Source organism: Amblyraja radiata, chromosome 6, assembly GCF_010909765.2.
Source record: "Amblyraja radiata isolate CabotCenter1 chromosome 6, sAmbRad1.1.pri, whole genome shotgun sequence".
Taxonomy (NCBI): domain Eukaryota; kingdom Metazoa; phylum Chordata; class Chondrichthyes; order Rajiformes; family Rajidae; genus Amblyraja; species Amblyraja radiata.
In genome coordinates this window covers 84,197,680-84,213,188 of record NC_045961.1, presented here as the reverse complement: position 1 = coordinate 84,213,188, position 15,509 = coordinate 84,197,680, and the positions used below count along the sequence as shown (strand labels likewise).

General features: G+C 42.8%; 1 protein-coding gene across 1 annotated transcript in view; it reads left to right on the top strand.

Moving 5' to 3' along the window:
• The window catches only part of slc15a1 (solute carrier family 15 member 1), a 45,188-nt gene extending 30,829 nt beyond the window's left edge, over positions 1-14,359 (top strand). Inside the window, exons 15-22 of the mRNA XM_033023065.1 lie at positions 2,358-2,480; positions 5,212-5,361; positions 5,464-5,510; positions 6,937-7,044; positions 7,373-7,469; positions 8,445-8,591; positions 9,491-9,598; positions 13,453-14,359. Coding sequence (XP_032878956.1) covers positions 2,358-2,480; positions 5,212-5,361; positions 5,464-5,510; positions 6,937-7,044; positions 7,373-7,469; positions 8,445-8,591; positions 9,491-9,598; positions 13,453-13,638 — 966 coding nt within the window. The 3' untranslated portion in view covers positions 13,639-14,359. The remainder of the gene's footprint in view (positions 1-2,357; positions 2,481-5,211; positions 5,362-5,463; positions 5,511-6,936; positions 7,045-7,372; positions 7,470-8,444; positions 8,592-9,490; positions 9,599-13,452) is intronic.
• The last annotated feature ends 1,150 nt before the right edge of the window (positions 14,360-15,509 follow it).

Sequence of the window (15,509 nt, the reverse complement as noted above, 5' to 3'; positions counted from 1 at the left end):
AGTCACTGAAAGTAAGCACGCAGGTACAACAGGCAGTGAAGAAAGCTAATGGCATGTTGGCCTTCATAACGAGAGGAGTTGAGTATAGATGCAAATCAGTTTTTCTGCAGTTGTACAGAGCCCTGGTGAGACCACACCTGGAGTATTGTGTGCAATTTGAGGAAGGACATTCTTGCTTTTGAGCGAGTGCAGCATATGTTTACGAGGTTAATTCCAGGGATGGTCAGACTGTCGTATGATGAAAGAATGGAGCAACTGGGCTTGTATTCACTGGAATTTAGAAGGATAAGAGGGGATCTTATAGAAACATATAAAATTATTAATTGATTGGACACGCTAGATGCAGGAAACATGTTCCCGATGTTGAGGGAGTCCAGAACCAGGGGTCACCATTTAAGAATAAGGGATAGGCCATTTAGAACTGAGATGAGAAAAAACTTTTTCACCCAGAGTTGTGAATTTGTGGAATTCTCTGCTTCAGAAGGCAGTGGAGGCCGATTAACTGGGTGCATTCATGAGAGAGTTACATAGAGCTCTTAGGATTAGTGGAATCAAGGGTTATGGTGAGAAGGAAGGAACGAGGTACTGATTGTGGATGATCAGCCATGATCACATTCAATGGCGGTGCTGACTCGAAGGGCCGAATGGCCTACTCTTGTACCTGTTGTCTATGTATCTATGACCTGCCTTAGATTATTCCCCAACTCTGACATCTCCACGCCCTCCCACCAGCCAGCACCACATTCAGTCCCTTATGCCCTTGCCTCTTTCTCCACATCATAAAGCTACCACTAGCTTCTTCCTGTTCTGATAAAAGGCCATCAAACTGAACCTTTGTCTCTGCTACTCCCACCGCAGATGCTACATGAGTCCAGCATTAGATGCTATTATGGGAAGTTGTTCTTGCATTCTACTACAACCATATAACCATATAACCACAAGATACTGACGTTCCTCTCCTAACAATGTCCTGGAGTAATTCAAAGGCAGTTCTTCAGAAACTCACCCCAAATCTCCCACAGAAGCCTGATGTTAATGTTCCATCTCTCCATTCAGCTGGAATTACTGGACAATTTCCACTGCGCTGCCAAGGAATGAACTCACGAGATAAATCACGGACTGATTCAAAGAAATAAGATGCTCTGTCTACTGAGCCAATAGTGGTGCTGGCTGAGTTACTCCAGAACTTTTTTTTGTACTTCAGAGATGCAGCCTGACCTGCTGAGTGACTCCAGCACTTTGTGTCTTTTTTGTTGATGAAGTGTCCTGAACCGAAACGTCACCTGTCCATGTCCTCCAGAGATGCTTCCTGAACCGTTGAGTTCCTCCAGCACTTTGTCTCTTTGCTCTGTGTAAAAACATGCCCTCTAAGGCTGGCACAGTGGCCATGGCTAATTGAGCCACTGCCTCCCAGCTCCAGTAAACCAGGTTCAATCCCAACCTCTAGTGCTATCTGTGTGGGGTTTGCATGTTTACCTGTGACCACACAGGTTTTCTTCCGGGTGCCACTAGCCACTAGACCACACCTGGAGTATTGTGTACAGTTTTGGTCTCCTAATCTGAAAAAAGACATTATTGCCATAGAGGGAGTACAGAGAAGGTTCACCAGACTGATTCCTGGGATGTCAGGACTTTCATATGAAGAAAGACTGGATAGACTCGGCTTGTACTCGCTAGAATTTAGAAGATTGAGGGGGGATCTTATAGAAACGTACAAAATTCTTAAGGGGTTGGACAGGCTAGATGCAGGAAGATTGGTCCCAATGTTGGGGAAGTCCAGAACAAGGAGTCACAGTTTAAGGATAAGGGGGAAATCTTTTAGGACCGAGATGAGAAAAACATTTTTCACAGAGAGTGGTGAATCTCTGGAATTCTCTGCCACAGAAGGTAGTTGAGGCCAGTTCATTGGCTATATTTAAGAGGGAGTTAGATGTGGCCCTTGTGGCTAAAGGGATCAGGGGGTATGGAGAGAAGGCAGGTACAGGATACTGAGTTGGATGATCAGCCATGATCATATTGAATGGCGGTGCAGGCTCGAAGGGCCGAATGGCCGACTCATGCACCTATTTTCGATGTTTCTATGTTTCTATGCTCTGGTTTTCTCTCACATCCCGAAAATCTGTGGTTTAGTCTGTTAATTGGAAGCTGTAAATTGCCCCTAACAGATGGGAGAGTCGTAGAATCTTGGGAGAGATGTTTGAAATGTGGTCAGACCAAAATGGGTCAGGGTAGGATTAGTATAAAAATAGGTCATAGTCAATGGGATGAAGGGCCTGTTTACTTTCCACTCTATGATGCATCAGCAATTAAAATGACACTGGGTGATCCTAACTAGATCTTGCTTCTTTTCCTTTTAGAAAACTCTTCCTCATTTTCCTGTTGGTGACCAAAGCCAAATTAAGATTATAAATGTTGGTAAAACAGGAATCAATGCAACCCTGAGTGGATTATCCCAGTCCTACAGTGTGCAGCCATCACAGGTAAGTAGTATCAATGACTATTCTGACCATCCCTCTGACCTTGCACAAAGCAGCCTCTCCCACTGAGCCCACTGTGAAGGCACCTCAGCATTCCTCCTAAATTCCTCCAGTTTGAGGACAATTATACATAAGCGATCCTACCATCGGGCTGATGTCAGCTCTCCAATGAGTCTGAAGAAGGGTCAGTTTTGGCCCGAAACGTCGCCTATTTCCTTCGCTCCATGAATGCTGCCTCACCCGCTGAGTTTCTCCAGCATTTTTGTCTACCTCCAATGAGTCTTTCTACTTGAGGGACAGTGTGGGTCACTCCTCGTTCTACATTTTAAGAGACATAAGGAACAACAGATGCTGGAATCTTGCGCAGAACACAAAACGTTGGAATAATTCAGCAACATATTTCCAACTCAGAATAGTATATCTTAGGGGGTGGGGGGGGGGGGTGGGGTATGGGGATAGGGTGGGGGTAGGAGCCTCCAGGTGGTAAGAGGTCATAAATGATAGGACTAGATTTAGGCCATTCGGACCATCAAGTCTATTCCGCCATTCAATTGTAAATGATCTATCACTCCCTCCTAACCCTATTCTCCTGTCTTCTCTCCATAACCTCTGACACCTGTACTAATCAAAAATCTATCTATCTCTGTTTAAAAATTATTCACTGACTTGGCCTCCACAACCTTCTGTGGCAAAGAATTCCACCACCCTCTGACTAAATAAATTTATCCTCATCTCCTTCCTATAAGAACGTCCTTTAATTCTGAGGCTTTGACCTCTAGTCCTAGACTCTCCGACTAGTGTAAACATCCTCTCCATATCCACTCTATCCAAGCCTTTACTATTCTGTGTTTCAATGAGGTCCCCCTCATTCTTCTAAACTCCAGCGAGTACAGGCCCAGTGCCGACAAACACTCATCAGACATAAAAGCAGCTTTTTTACACGAGTAGTAGCTCTGCTCAATGATGTTTTATTATTAATGTAATGTTTTATGTGTCATTCTAAATTGTTACTGCATGTTGTGTGGTTACTTGTGAGCAGAGCACTAAGGCAAATTCCTTGTATGTGTACATACTTGGCCAATAAACTTATTCATTCATAAACGTATTAATTCAGCATAGACTAACCCACACATTCCAGGAATCATTCTTGTAAACCTCCTCTGGACCCTCCCCAGAGCCAGAACATCCTTCCTCAGATATAGTGCCCAAAATTGCTCACAATTGCTCACAACCTTATAGAGGTGTTCAGCATGGTGTTCCCCTGCACCTACTGGCCTTGTGCTTCTTGCTGATAGAGGTAATGGGTTTGGAAGGTGCTGACAGAGTGGTCTGGGTACACATTGTAGATGGTACACACAGCAGACATGGTACTTCTCATGGTGGAGGCAATGAATGTTTGGTCTGATGGATGGGATGCAGATCAAGTGGGCTGATTTTTCTTGGATAGAGTTAGCCTTCTCAAATGTTATTAGAACTGCCCTCACTAGGAAAGGTGGAGAGCATTTCTTTGCACAACCTACTTGTGCCATGTGGCTGGTATAAAGAACTTTAAGGTGGCAGGAGTTGAACCATCCACTGAACTATCAGAAGCATCCACAGTCTCTGACCCTGTACCCAATGATCTATTGTACATTTTCCTTAAACTCCATTCCCTTTGTCCTGTTTTCACACCTTACACTTCCTTATCTATGCACTTCCTTATCTATGTAACACCCACTCCCCTAACATTAGTCTGAAGAAGGGTCTCGACCCGAAACATCACCCATTTCCTCTCCAGAGATGCTACCTGTCCCACTGAGTTACTCCAGCATTTTGTGTCTACATAGATACATAGAAACATAGAAAATAGGTGCAGGAGTAGGCCATTCGGCCCTTCGAGCCTGCACCGCCATTTGATATGATCATGGCTGATCATCCAACTCAGTATCCCATCCCTGCCTTCTCTCCATACCCCCTGATCCCTTTAGCCACAAGGGCCACATCTAACTCCCTCTTAAATATATCCAATGAACTGGTCTCAACTACCTTCTGTGGCAGAGAATTCCACAGATTCACCACTCTCTGTGTAAAAAATGGTTTCCTCATCTCGGTCCTAAAAGTCTTCCCTCTTATCCTTAAACTGTGACCCCTAGTTCTGGATTTCCCCAACATCGGGAATAATCTTCCCGCATCTAGCCTGTCCAACCCCTTAAGAATTTTGTAAGTTTCTATAAGATCCCCCCTCAGTCTTCTGAATTCCAACGTGTACAAGCCGAGTCTATCCAGTCTTTCCTCATATGAAAGTCCTGCCATCCCAGGAATCAGTCTGGTGAACCTTCTCTGTACTCCCTCTATGGCAAGAATGTCTTTCCTCAGATTAGGAGACCAAAACTGTATGCAATACTCCAGGTGTGGTCTCACCAAGACCCTGTACAACTGCAGTAGAACCTCCCTGCTCTTATGCTCAAATCCTTTGCTGCTGCACCAAGACCTACCTTTAATTTAAACCAGCATCTGCAGTTCCTTCCTACACTAGTAGCTACAGTGTTGTATTACTGTCCAGGTTAAGTTTCTGGTCAATTGTGACCTGCAGGATGGAGACAGTGGGAAGCTCGCTGTTGATAATTCCATTGAATGTCAAAGGCAGGTGGTTAAATGCTCTCATAGTGGTCTTGCTAATACCATAAACAAGCCTACGTCTTGCAAATGATTGTTTTTTTGTTGTTGATGCAATACTGTATCCCATCGTTTTCAGGCAACTGACTATATCACTATCCCAACAATGGCTCTGAAAAATATTACTGTTGACGATGGCAAACAGAACAAAGTCATTCAAGCTCATCTTTCCAATAAAACTCGCCACACACTGTTGGTAACAGACTTGCCCAATTTCGATTACGTATTGGTGAGTGAGCTTCTGTGTGTGTGTAATAAGGGTGAAATAAAGACTAATTGTGATATACACTGATTGATGCAAAATCTACATCTCTTTTTGTTATTTTTTCAGTTGAAGGATATTAATAACAAACCAGAGGAAGGAAAAAATGCCATCAGGTTGGTTCCTTCATATGGAAAATCCTGCACCTTCCACTCTCTGTAAACTTGAAAACTGTAGACTGTAAGCTTAGGAAGTTCAGCATGTCCCCTACAACTCTCACCAACTTCTACAGATGCACCATAGAAAGCATTTTATCAGGATGCATCACAGCTTGGTTTGGGAACAGCTCCAGCCAGGACCGCAGAAATTGCAGCAAATTGTGAACGCAACCCAGACCATCACACAAACCAAGCTCCCTTCTATTGACTCCATTTATACCTCACGCTGCCTCGGCAGGGCCAGCAACATAATCAAGGACGAGTCGCACCCTGGCCACTCCCTCATTTCCCCTCTCCCATCAGGCAAAAGGTATAGAAGTGTGAAAACGCACACCTCCAGATTCAGGGACAGTTTCTTCCCAGCTGTTATTAGGCAACTGAATCATCCTACCACAACCAGAGAGCAGTGCTGAACTACTAACTACCTCTTTGGTGACCCTCAGACTATCCTTGATCAGACTTTGTGCTTAAGAAGGAACTGCAGATGCTGGAAAATCGAAGGTACACAAAAATGCTGGAGAAACTCAGCGGGTGCAGCAGCATCTATGGAGCGAAGGAAATAGGCAACGTTTCGGTCCGAAACGGTCTGAAGAAGGGTTTCGGCACGAAACGTTGCCTATTTCCTTCGCTCCATAGATGCTGCTGCACCCGCTGAGTTTCTTCAGCATTTTTGTGTACCTTCATCAGACTTTGCTGGCTTTAACTGGCACTTAACGTTATTCCCTTATCTTGTATCTATACGCTATAAATGGCTCGATTGTAATCATGTATTGTCTTTCTGCTGACTGGATAGCACGCAACAAAAGCTTTTCACTGTACCTCGGTACACGTGACAATAAACTAAGCATAAATGAGCTCATCCAAAACCTGGCTGCCTTTATCCTGACTTGCACCTCGATCCCTTCACAAAGCATCCTCATCATCGCTGACTAACGCCGACTCCTGCTCTGACATCACCTCACATTTAATGTTCTCACTTTTTGGGTTGAAATCCTTCCATGGCCTTATCTCCCCTTATCTCTTGCAACTGCAAGACCATTGGTTCTTCTAACTCTGGCCTGTTAAACAAATCTCCCAATTTAATCTTTCCACTCTGACTCCAGCCGCCCGATCCTTGAGCTTCAGATTTCCCTTCACATACTCCTCTCCACTATTTAAAAGTTAACTCTTTGACCAAGATTTTACACCAGTCCTATTGTGACACCTCAGTCAGTTAACACTTCAAGATGTATCTGAAAATCTATTGTCAGTAGTTGATAGACATCTCATTTGTCTATTTTTGGCTTATCTGCATCAGTAGTTGCACCCTGGCTTTGTAACATTCTTTAACTTATTCTCTACATTCAACCACTTTTTGAAATGATTGACTTTGGTTTCTCTTCAGATTTATTACCACGTTGACCGGCATTGACAACCTCATGATGGGCAGTGTTGATATTGGAAATTTGACCAGATTATCTGTCTCTAACTACACGCTTTTCACCAAAGGAACGTAAGTGACTTTCTTTGTAATAACCCAGTAAAACCGCACCTCTTGCAGACGTGGGAGGAAACCCACACAATCACAGGGAGAACGTGCAACCTCCACACAGACAGTGTCGGAGGTTAGGATTGAACCCGGGTCTATGGAGCTACGGGGCAACGACTCTACCAGCTGCGCCACTGTGCTGCCCATTGTTGTTGAATTTTGTCTTTGTGCAGCAGCAATGGAGGCTAAAGAGAGTGAGGAGCAAGGGCAACGAGGAACCGTGGTGCCCAGGAGGCATCGACTGTGAAATATTCCTCTACAGGCCCTAATTTTCTTATCTTTTTTGACTTAGGAAAAAAATCACATTTATCAGTAATGGAAATATATGCTCACAAGATTCAAAAAAATTTGGTTATGGGAGCTCGTACACGATCATCATTAATGAAACGGTTTGTATGCCAAGAGATCTCGGTTTGCCTGAAAACTCTTTTGAATTTTATTCTTCAATCTGTTACTCTTCACAACACCGATCAGTTCTCTCTGTATTCTCCTCTACACCCTAAGTGATCCAGAGACTTATAGCCGTTATTAGTGGGTTATGGTTAACATTGCCAATAATTTCCATTTAGATTAAAGCACATTTCAGAGGTTATCTACATTGAGATAAATGAGGAGAGATTACACCTGTAGTATGGCCAAGCTGGTGGGTATAAGGAGGAGAAGAGGTGTGGAAGAGGATTGTAAAGGGGATTCCAGGGTCAGGCTCGGGTAGCTGAAAGCATAGGTGGCAATTGTGGGGAGATTGAACCAGAGATACTCAACATACCAAAAGTACAAGAGTGCAGAGACCTTGAGGGGTCATGGTCTGGACAGGGGCACAGAAGGGGAGGGAAGGAGGAGGGGGTGTGGATAAAACTGAAGCATTGCATGAATAGAAGCCAGTGTTTGCTGGCATGCTTCCTTGTGATGGACAAATATGATTTGTCATTTCGGATGCTGGCAGCAGAGTTTGGGATGAGCTGATGGTCATCAAGTCAAGTCAAGTGAGTTTATTGTCATGTGTCCCTGATAGGACAATGAAATTCTTGCTTTGCTTCAGCACACAGAACATAGTAGGCATTTACTACAAAACAGATCAGTGTGTCCATATACCATAATATAAATATATACACACATAAACAAATAAACTGATAAAGTGCAAATAACAGATAATGGGTTATTAATAATCAGAGTTTTGTCCGAGCCAGGTTTAATAGCCTGATGGCCGTGGGGAAGTAGCTATTCCTGAACCTGGTTGTTGCAGTCATGAAGGGTCATGAAGAGTCAATGGGAATGGGAGGTGATGGGATGGGAATGGGAGGGAACAGAAGCTTCTAACTTGTGTAATATTATTGGTAACAATATTGTATGTTTTGGTTGTTTAGTGTACCTCTCAGGATTTCAAATTAAATTACATCGAAGACATTCAAGCAAACAGTGTTCATATGGCATTGCAAATCCCTCAATACGTTTTCATTACAACTGGGGAGGTGGTCTTCTCTGTTACTGGTCTGGAATTCTCATATTCCCAGGTGAGTGATAATGTTCAAACATTTTCTGATACTGTAACTCTTGATAATGAAATTCCAATGATCAGTTTCCAAGGTCTGTGACCCAGCAGTGCAAAGAAATGTTCAGCCTATTAATAAACAATCCCTCTCTTGCTCCATTTGAGCTTCCAATTCCAACACGAGACAATCATTTGAAATGTTGTAGGAAAGACCTGCAGATGCTGGTTTAAATCGAAGGTAGACACAAAATGCTGGAGTAACTCAGCGAGGCAGGCAGCATCTCTGGAGAGAACGAATGGCTGATGTTTCGGGTCGAGACCCTTCTTCAGACTTGAAATATTGTTTTGTTTGATGATTGTTAAATATTGTACCATACTCTGCTAAATCTTAAATATTCAACTTCCACTAATCAATGACCTGATTACTCATATTTCTCTATGACAATGGAGGCGGCTATTGGGGCCATCAAGTCAATGTGAACTTATAGAACAATTCCCATCAAGCCCATTCCCCCATTTGTTTTCCCTTAGCCCGTTTTCTCTCTCAATGCCCATCAGCTTTCCACAACACTAATGCCAACCACATACAGCAGCCAATGAACCTACCAAACCCACACGTCTTTGGGATATGAGAGGAAACCAGAACAGCCTGAGTAAACCCACAGTCGCAGAGAGAATGTGCAAATTCCACACACAGAGGTCAGGACTGAACTCGGGTCACTGGTGTTGTGAAATAGCAACTTTATTTGCTGGGCCATTGAATTGTCCTCTCTCTATATGGTCCTGTGCCACCATAGAACACAAATTTTGTTCTCTTCATTTTTCTGGTACCACATTAACAACATGAGTCCGATTTTGTGCACAGAATTTTGTGGCCTTTGACCAGGAAAAGAAACTAATTTATGCACCATTTTCCCCCAGGCACCTTCCAACATGAAGTCAGTGCTCCAGGCCGGTTGGCTCCTGACCAACGCTTTCGGAAACATAATTGTGCTGATAGTAGCGGAAGCTTCGACCATTCAGCAACAGGTACGTGGCATTCAGGAGGTGGGGGATTTTAGACTGAAGAAGCTGAGGTTGAGTGCAGTTTTGATAAAGGACGACAAGATCATTTAACCGGTTGGGGAACAAGGACATGGCAGACCAATTGAATAACTACTTTGGTTCTGTCTTCACTAAGGAAGACATAAATAATCTGCCGGAAATAGCAGGGGACCGGGGGTCAAATGAGATGGAGGAACTGAGTGAAATCCAGGTTAGCCGGGAAGTGGTGTTAGGTAAATTGAATGGATTAAAGGCCGATAAATCCCCAGGGCCAGATAGACTCCATCCCAGAGTACTTAAGGAAGTAGCCCCAGAAATAGTGGATGCATTAGTGATAATTTTTCAAAACTCTTTAGATTCTGGAGTAGTACCTGAGGATTGGAGGGTAGCCAACCCACTTTATAAAAAGGGAGGGAGAGAGAAAACGGGGAATTACAGACCAGTTGCTCTAACATCAGTAGTGGGGAAACTGTTAGAGTCAGTTATTAAAGATGGGATAGCAGCACATTTGGAAAGTGGTGAAATCATTGGACAAAGTCAGCATGGATTTATGAAAGGTAAATCATGTCTGACGAATCTTATAGAATTTTTCGAGGATGTAACTAGTAGAGCGGATAAGGGAGAACCAGTGGATGTGTTATATCTGGACTTTCAGAAGGCTTTCGACAAGGTCCCACATAAGAGATTAGTATACAAACTTAAAGCACACGGTATTGGGGGTTCAGTATTGATGTGGATAGAAAACTGGCTGGCAGACAGGAAGCAAAGAGTAGGAGTAAACGGGTCCTTTTCACAATGGCAGGCAATGACTAGTGGGGTACCGCAAGGCTCAGTGCTGGGACCCCAGCTATTTACAATATATATTAATGATTTAGACGAAGGAATTGAATGCAGCATCTCCAGGTTTGCAGATGACACGAAGCTGGGGGGCAGTGTTAGCTGTGAGGAGGATGCTAGGAGGCTGCAAGGTGACTTGGATAGGCTGGGTGAGTGGGCAAATGCATGGCAGATGCAGTATAATGTGGATAAATGTGAGGTTATCCACTTTGCTGGCAAAAACAGGAAAGTAGACTATTATCTGAATGGTGGCCGATTAGGAAAAGGGGAGATGCAACGAGACCTGGGTGTCATGGTACACCAGTCATTGAAAGTAGGCATGCAGGTGCAGCAGGCAGTGAAGAAAGCGAATGGTATGTTAGCATTCATAGCAAAAGGATTTGAGTATAGGAGCAGGGAGGTTCTACTGCAGTTGTACAGGGTCTTGGTGAGACCATACCTGGAGTATTGCGTACAGTTTTGGTCTCCTAATCTGAGGAAAGACATTCTTGCCATAGAGGGAGTACAGAGAAGGTTCACCAGACTGATTCCTGGGATGTCAGGACTTTAATATGAAGAAAGACTGGATAGACTCGGCTTGTACTCGCTAGAATTTAGAAGATTGAGGGGGGATCTTATAGAAACTTACAAAATTCTTAAGGGTTTGGACAGGCGAAATGCAGAAAGATTGTTCCCGATGTTGGGGAAGTCCAGAACAAGGGGTCACAGTTTAAGGATAAGGGAAAATCTTTTAGGACCGAGATGAGAAAAACATTTTTCACACACTGGAATCTCTGGAATTCTCTGCCACAGAAGGTAGTTGAGGCCAGTTCATTGGCTATACTTAAGAGGCAGTTAGATGTGGCCCTTGTGGCTAAAGGGATCAGGGGGTATGGAGAGAAGGCAGGTACAGGATACTGAGTTGGATGATCAGCCATGATAATATTGAATGGCGGTGCAGGCTCGAAGGGCCGAATGGCCTACTCCTGCACCTATTTTCTATGTTTCTATGTTAAGAAGAAAGGGAACCTGTTTTCATTAGTTCCAAGGAACACCTGGAGTATTGTGTGCAGTTTTGGTCCCCTAATTTGAGGAAGGACATTCTTGCTATTGAGGGAGTGCAGTGTAGGTTTACAAGGTTAATTCCCAGGATGGCGGACTGTCATATGCTGAGAGAATATGCCTACTCCTGCACCTATTGTCTACTGTTTATTGTCTATTGCACAGTTTCAAAAATAATGTCTGTTTAGATAGAGACTTTATGCAAAAGATCTTCACCTAGCTGTTCACAAGGGCTTTGTTAGGATAGAAGAGGATGACCGAGGCTTAGTCAGAGGTACATTTTAAGGAGAATGATAAGGAGGCAGTTTCAGGGATGTAATTCTGTCACAAAGTTTTAGCCGCTGTTCACATGAGCATCAGTCAAATTAGGGAATGATCGCAAGGCTGGGATTGGAGGCACATGGGTAAGGGCCAGGACAATTCTATAGGGGCAGGAAAGGGTACACGGAGTGTGAATGGATGAACATACCAAGAGGAGAATTTTTAAATGGAGTCTTTGTGTATCCTGCATGTCAGTCGGAAAAGGGCGGATGTGAACCTAACTAGTTGGTTCTGAATTTAGCTGCACACATTCTTCTGCCTCACTTCACACCATCCCATCGACATATTCCTGAGGTAATTTTCCTTCCTCACCTTCCAGATGTGCTATCTACCACCATACAGATACTTACAAAATCAATTTTTTGCTCAGCTGAAGTAAATCCCATTAATCTCACTGATTGAAATGTATAATATTGCAAGAACATTATAACAACACAGTGACCATATAGTAATAACAAAATTCCATCCTTTACCACAATAAGACCTTCTTCCCCACAAATCTTTCCCATAAGATCATAGCTGTTTCTCCTTCTGTGCCAATATACAACTCATAATATATTCTTGGCTCTTGTTTTCGAAAGCATTTTTTTTGTTTGATGCCTTTTTTGAAATTTATATGTGCTCCATCCATTTGTTTGCCTTTAGACTTTGGAGATAAAATGCGGAAACAGATCCTTCGGCCCACAAAGTCCGCTCCGACCAACAAACACCCCAGACACCAGCATATCCCACACCCTGGGGACAATTTATAATTTTTACCATAGCCAATCAACAAAGCCAAACCTGTACCTCTTTGGAGTGTGTGAGGAAACCAGACACATGACATTACATAGAAACATAGAAACATAGAAAATAGGTGCAGGAGTAGGCCATTCGGCCCTTCGAGCCTGCACCGCCATTCAATATGATCATGGCTGATCATCCAACTCAGTATCCTGTACCTGCCTTCTCTCCATACCCCATGATCCCTTTAGCCTCAAGAACCACATCTAACTCCCTCTTAAATATAGCCAATGAACTGGCCTCAACTACATTCTGTGGCAGAGAATTCCTGAGATTCACCACTCTCTGTGTAAAAAATGTTTTTCTCATCTCAGTCCTAAAAGATTTCCCCTTTATCCTTAAACTGTGACCCCCTTGTTCTGGACTTCCCCAACATTGGGAACAATCTTCCTACATCTAGCCTGTCCAACCCCTTAAGAATTTTGTAAGTTTCTATAAGATCCCCCCTCAATCTTCTAAATTCCAGCGAGTACAAGCCGAGTCTATCCAGTCTTTCTTCATATGAAAGTCCTGACATCCCAGGAATCAGTCTGGTGAACCTTCTCTGTACTCCCTCTATGGCAAGAATTCTCTCTTGACTTGACTTGACTTGAAAAGAACATACAAACTCTTTGCAGCCAGCACCCGTAGTCAGGATTGAACCGCCGTTAGATAGCCACTCTAGAGCTGCGCCACTGTGCCGTCCCTTGTATATCCAGTTGTTACATCCTCGGAAAACTTGACTAAACCCTATAAAACATTGCTAAATTTGTCAGGGATTGTAATGATTCAATGTATATTTCATCTGTGCATTTTGAGGAAATTTTTGGGATAAAACTGGATTGATTCCATTGCTAATTTATTTTTCTTCCCTACAGTGGGCGGAGTATATTTTGTTTGCTGCTCTCTTGATGGCCGTTTCCATAATATTCGGCATCATGGCCAGATACTACACTTATGTGGATCCCAAGTTAGTGGAAGCTGAGTATGAGGAAAAGGAACTTGCCAGAAAGAAAGAAGAAGAATCAAATGCAAATCAATCAATAGCTCAGTCAGAATTCTAAATGCGGCAAACAGAAACATTTCTGTTCAGTTTAACCAGACATATCCTCACAGAAGGGACCCATGGGCTTAGACTTGCCGTCTACTCAATAAGAGACCCCAGTGTGACATCGGTTCCTCATTTAGAAGTCCATCAATGAACACTTTCTTCATGATCTACACCGGCCAACGTTTCAGTGTTATTCCCAAAAACTTGAAAAAGCTTGAGCAAACACATTTAAAACTGAATATATTGATAATTTCTTTATAACACAATGCACAGATCTGCCACACTGCTGTCAAATAATTACCTTTTTGTGTATGATATAATAATTCTGATTATATTTTTTTACTGAGATATTGCAATAATTCAAGGATATATTTCTTCTTGTTAATTCTGTCTATTATTGCTGGTTCAGTCCAAGCAATAGGAAATTGAAAGCCCTCAACTTTGCCACCCCCACCCAAAGCTATTTTATTACATTGGACCCTCACTTTCTTTATACAGAACCTGCCACAGTGTGAAACCAAAGTAACTCAATTTATATGTCAAATCAGGAGACTTTCCAAACTAGATCTCCAAGATCAGGAGACCTTCCAAAATAGATATCTAAGATCGGGAAACTTTCTCCAAAATTGTCTGAATATTTCGAGAAGGATTGTAACGGGAATGTACTTAAAATGTCATTTATGTTGAAGAAGATATAAATACGGATATTAAAAGTGATGTGTATATATATGCTCAACTTGCTGAATTTATACATTGAGTTTATTTGCTTTATAACATGGAGGTAGAGCTGACGCCATACCGCGCCAGAGACCTGGGTTCAACCCTGACTATGGGTGCTGTTTGTGTGGAGTTTTTACGTTCTCCCTGTGATCATGTGGGTTTTCTCCGGGTGAAATGTGTAAGAAGGAACTGCAGATGCTGATTTAAAGAGTCAAGAGTGTTTTATTGTCATATGTCCCAGATAGAACAATGAAATTCTTACTTGCTGCAGCACAACAGAATATGTAATCATAATTAATAATATAACAAAAGCTCAGAAAAAAAGAACAAACAATAACAGCGCATGAATAATAATAATAATAATAATAATAATAATAATAATAATAATAATAATAATAATAATAATAATAATAATAATAATAATAATAATAATAATAATAATAATAATAATAATAATAATAGTCTATTGTAGTACATAGCTTATGAGGTTGTGGTGTGTAATAGCCTGATGGCTGTAGGGAAGAAGCTGTTCCTGAACCTGAAATTTACAGTTCTCAGGCTCCTGTACCATCTTCCTAATGGCAGTGGTGAGATGAGTGTGTGGCCAGGATGGTGTGGGTCTTTGATAATGCTGGCAGCCTTTTTGAGGCAGTGACTACGATAGACCACTTCGACGGTGGGGAGGTCAGAGCCGGTGATGGACTGGGCAGTGTTTACAATTTTTTGCAGTCTTTTCCGCTCCTGGACGTTCAAGTTCCCCCACCAGGCCACGATGCAACCAGTCAGTATGCTCTCTACAGTGCACATGTAGAAGTTCAAGAGAATCCTCTTTGACATACCGAATCTCCGTAATTTTCTCTGGAAGTAGAGGCGCTGATGTGCTTTCTTTATGATTGCATCAGTGTTCTGGGACCTGGCGAGATTGTCGCAAAATGTGCACGCCCAGGAATTTGACGCTTTTGACTCGCTCCACCTGTTGATATAAACAGGGTTGTGGGTCCTCAACCTTCCTCTTCCAAAGTCCACAATCAGTTCTTTGGTTTTACTGATATTGAGATCCAGGTTGTTGTGCTGGCAACATTTGGTCAGTAGGTCGATCTCACTTCTATACTCTGACTCATCACCATCTGCAATTCGTCCCACAACGGTGGTGTCGTCAGCGAC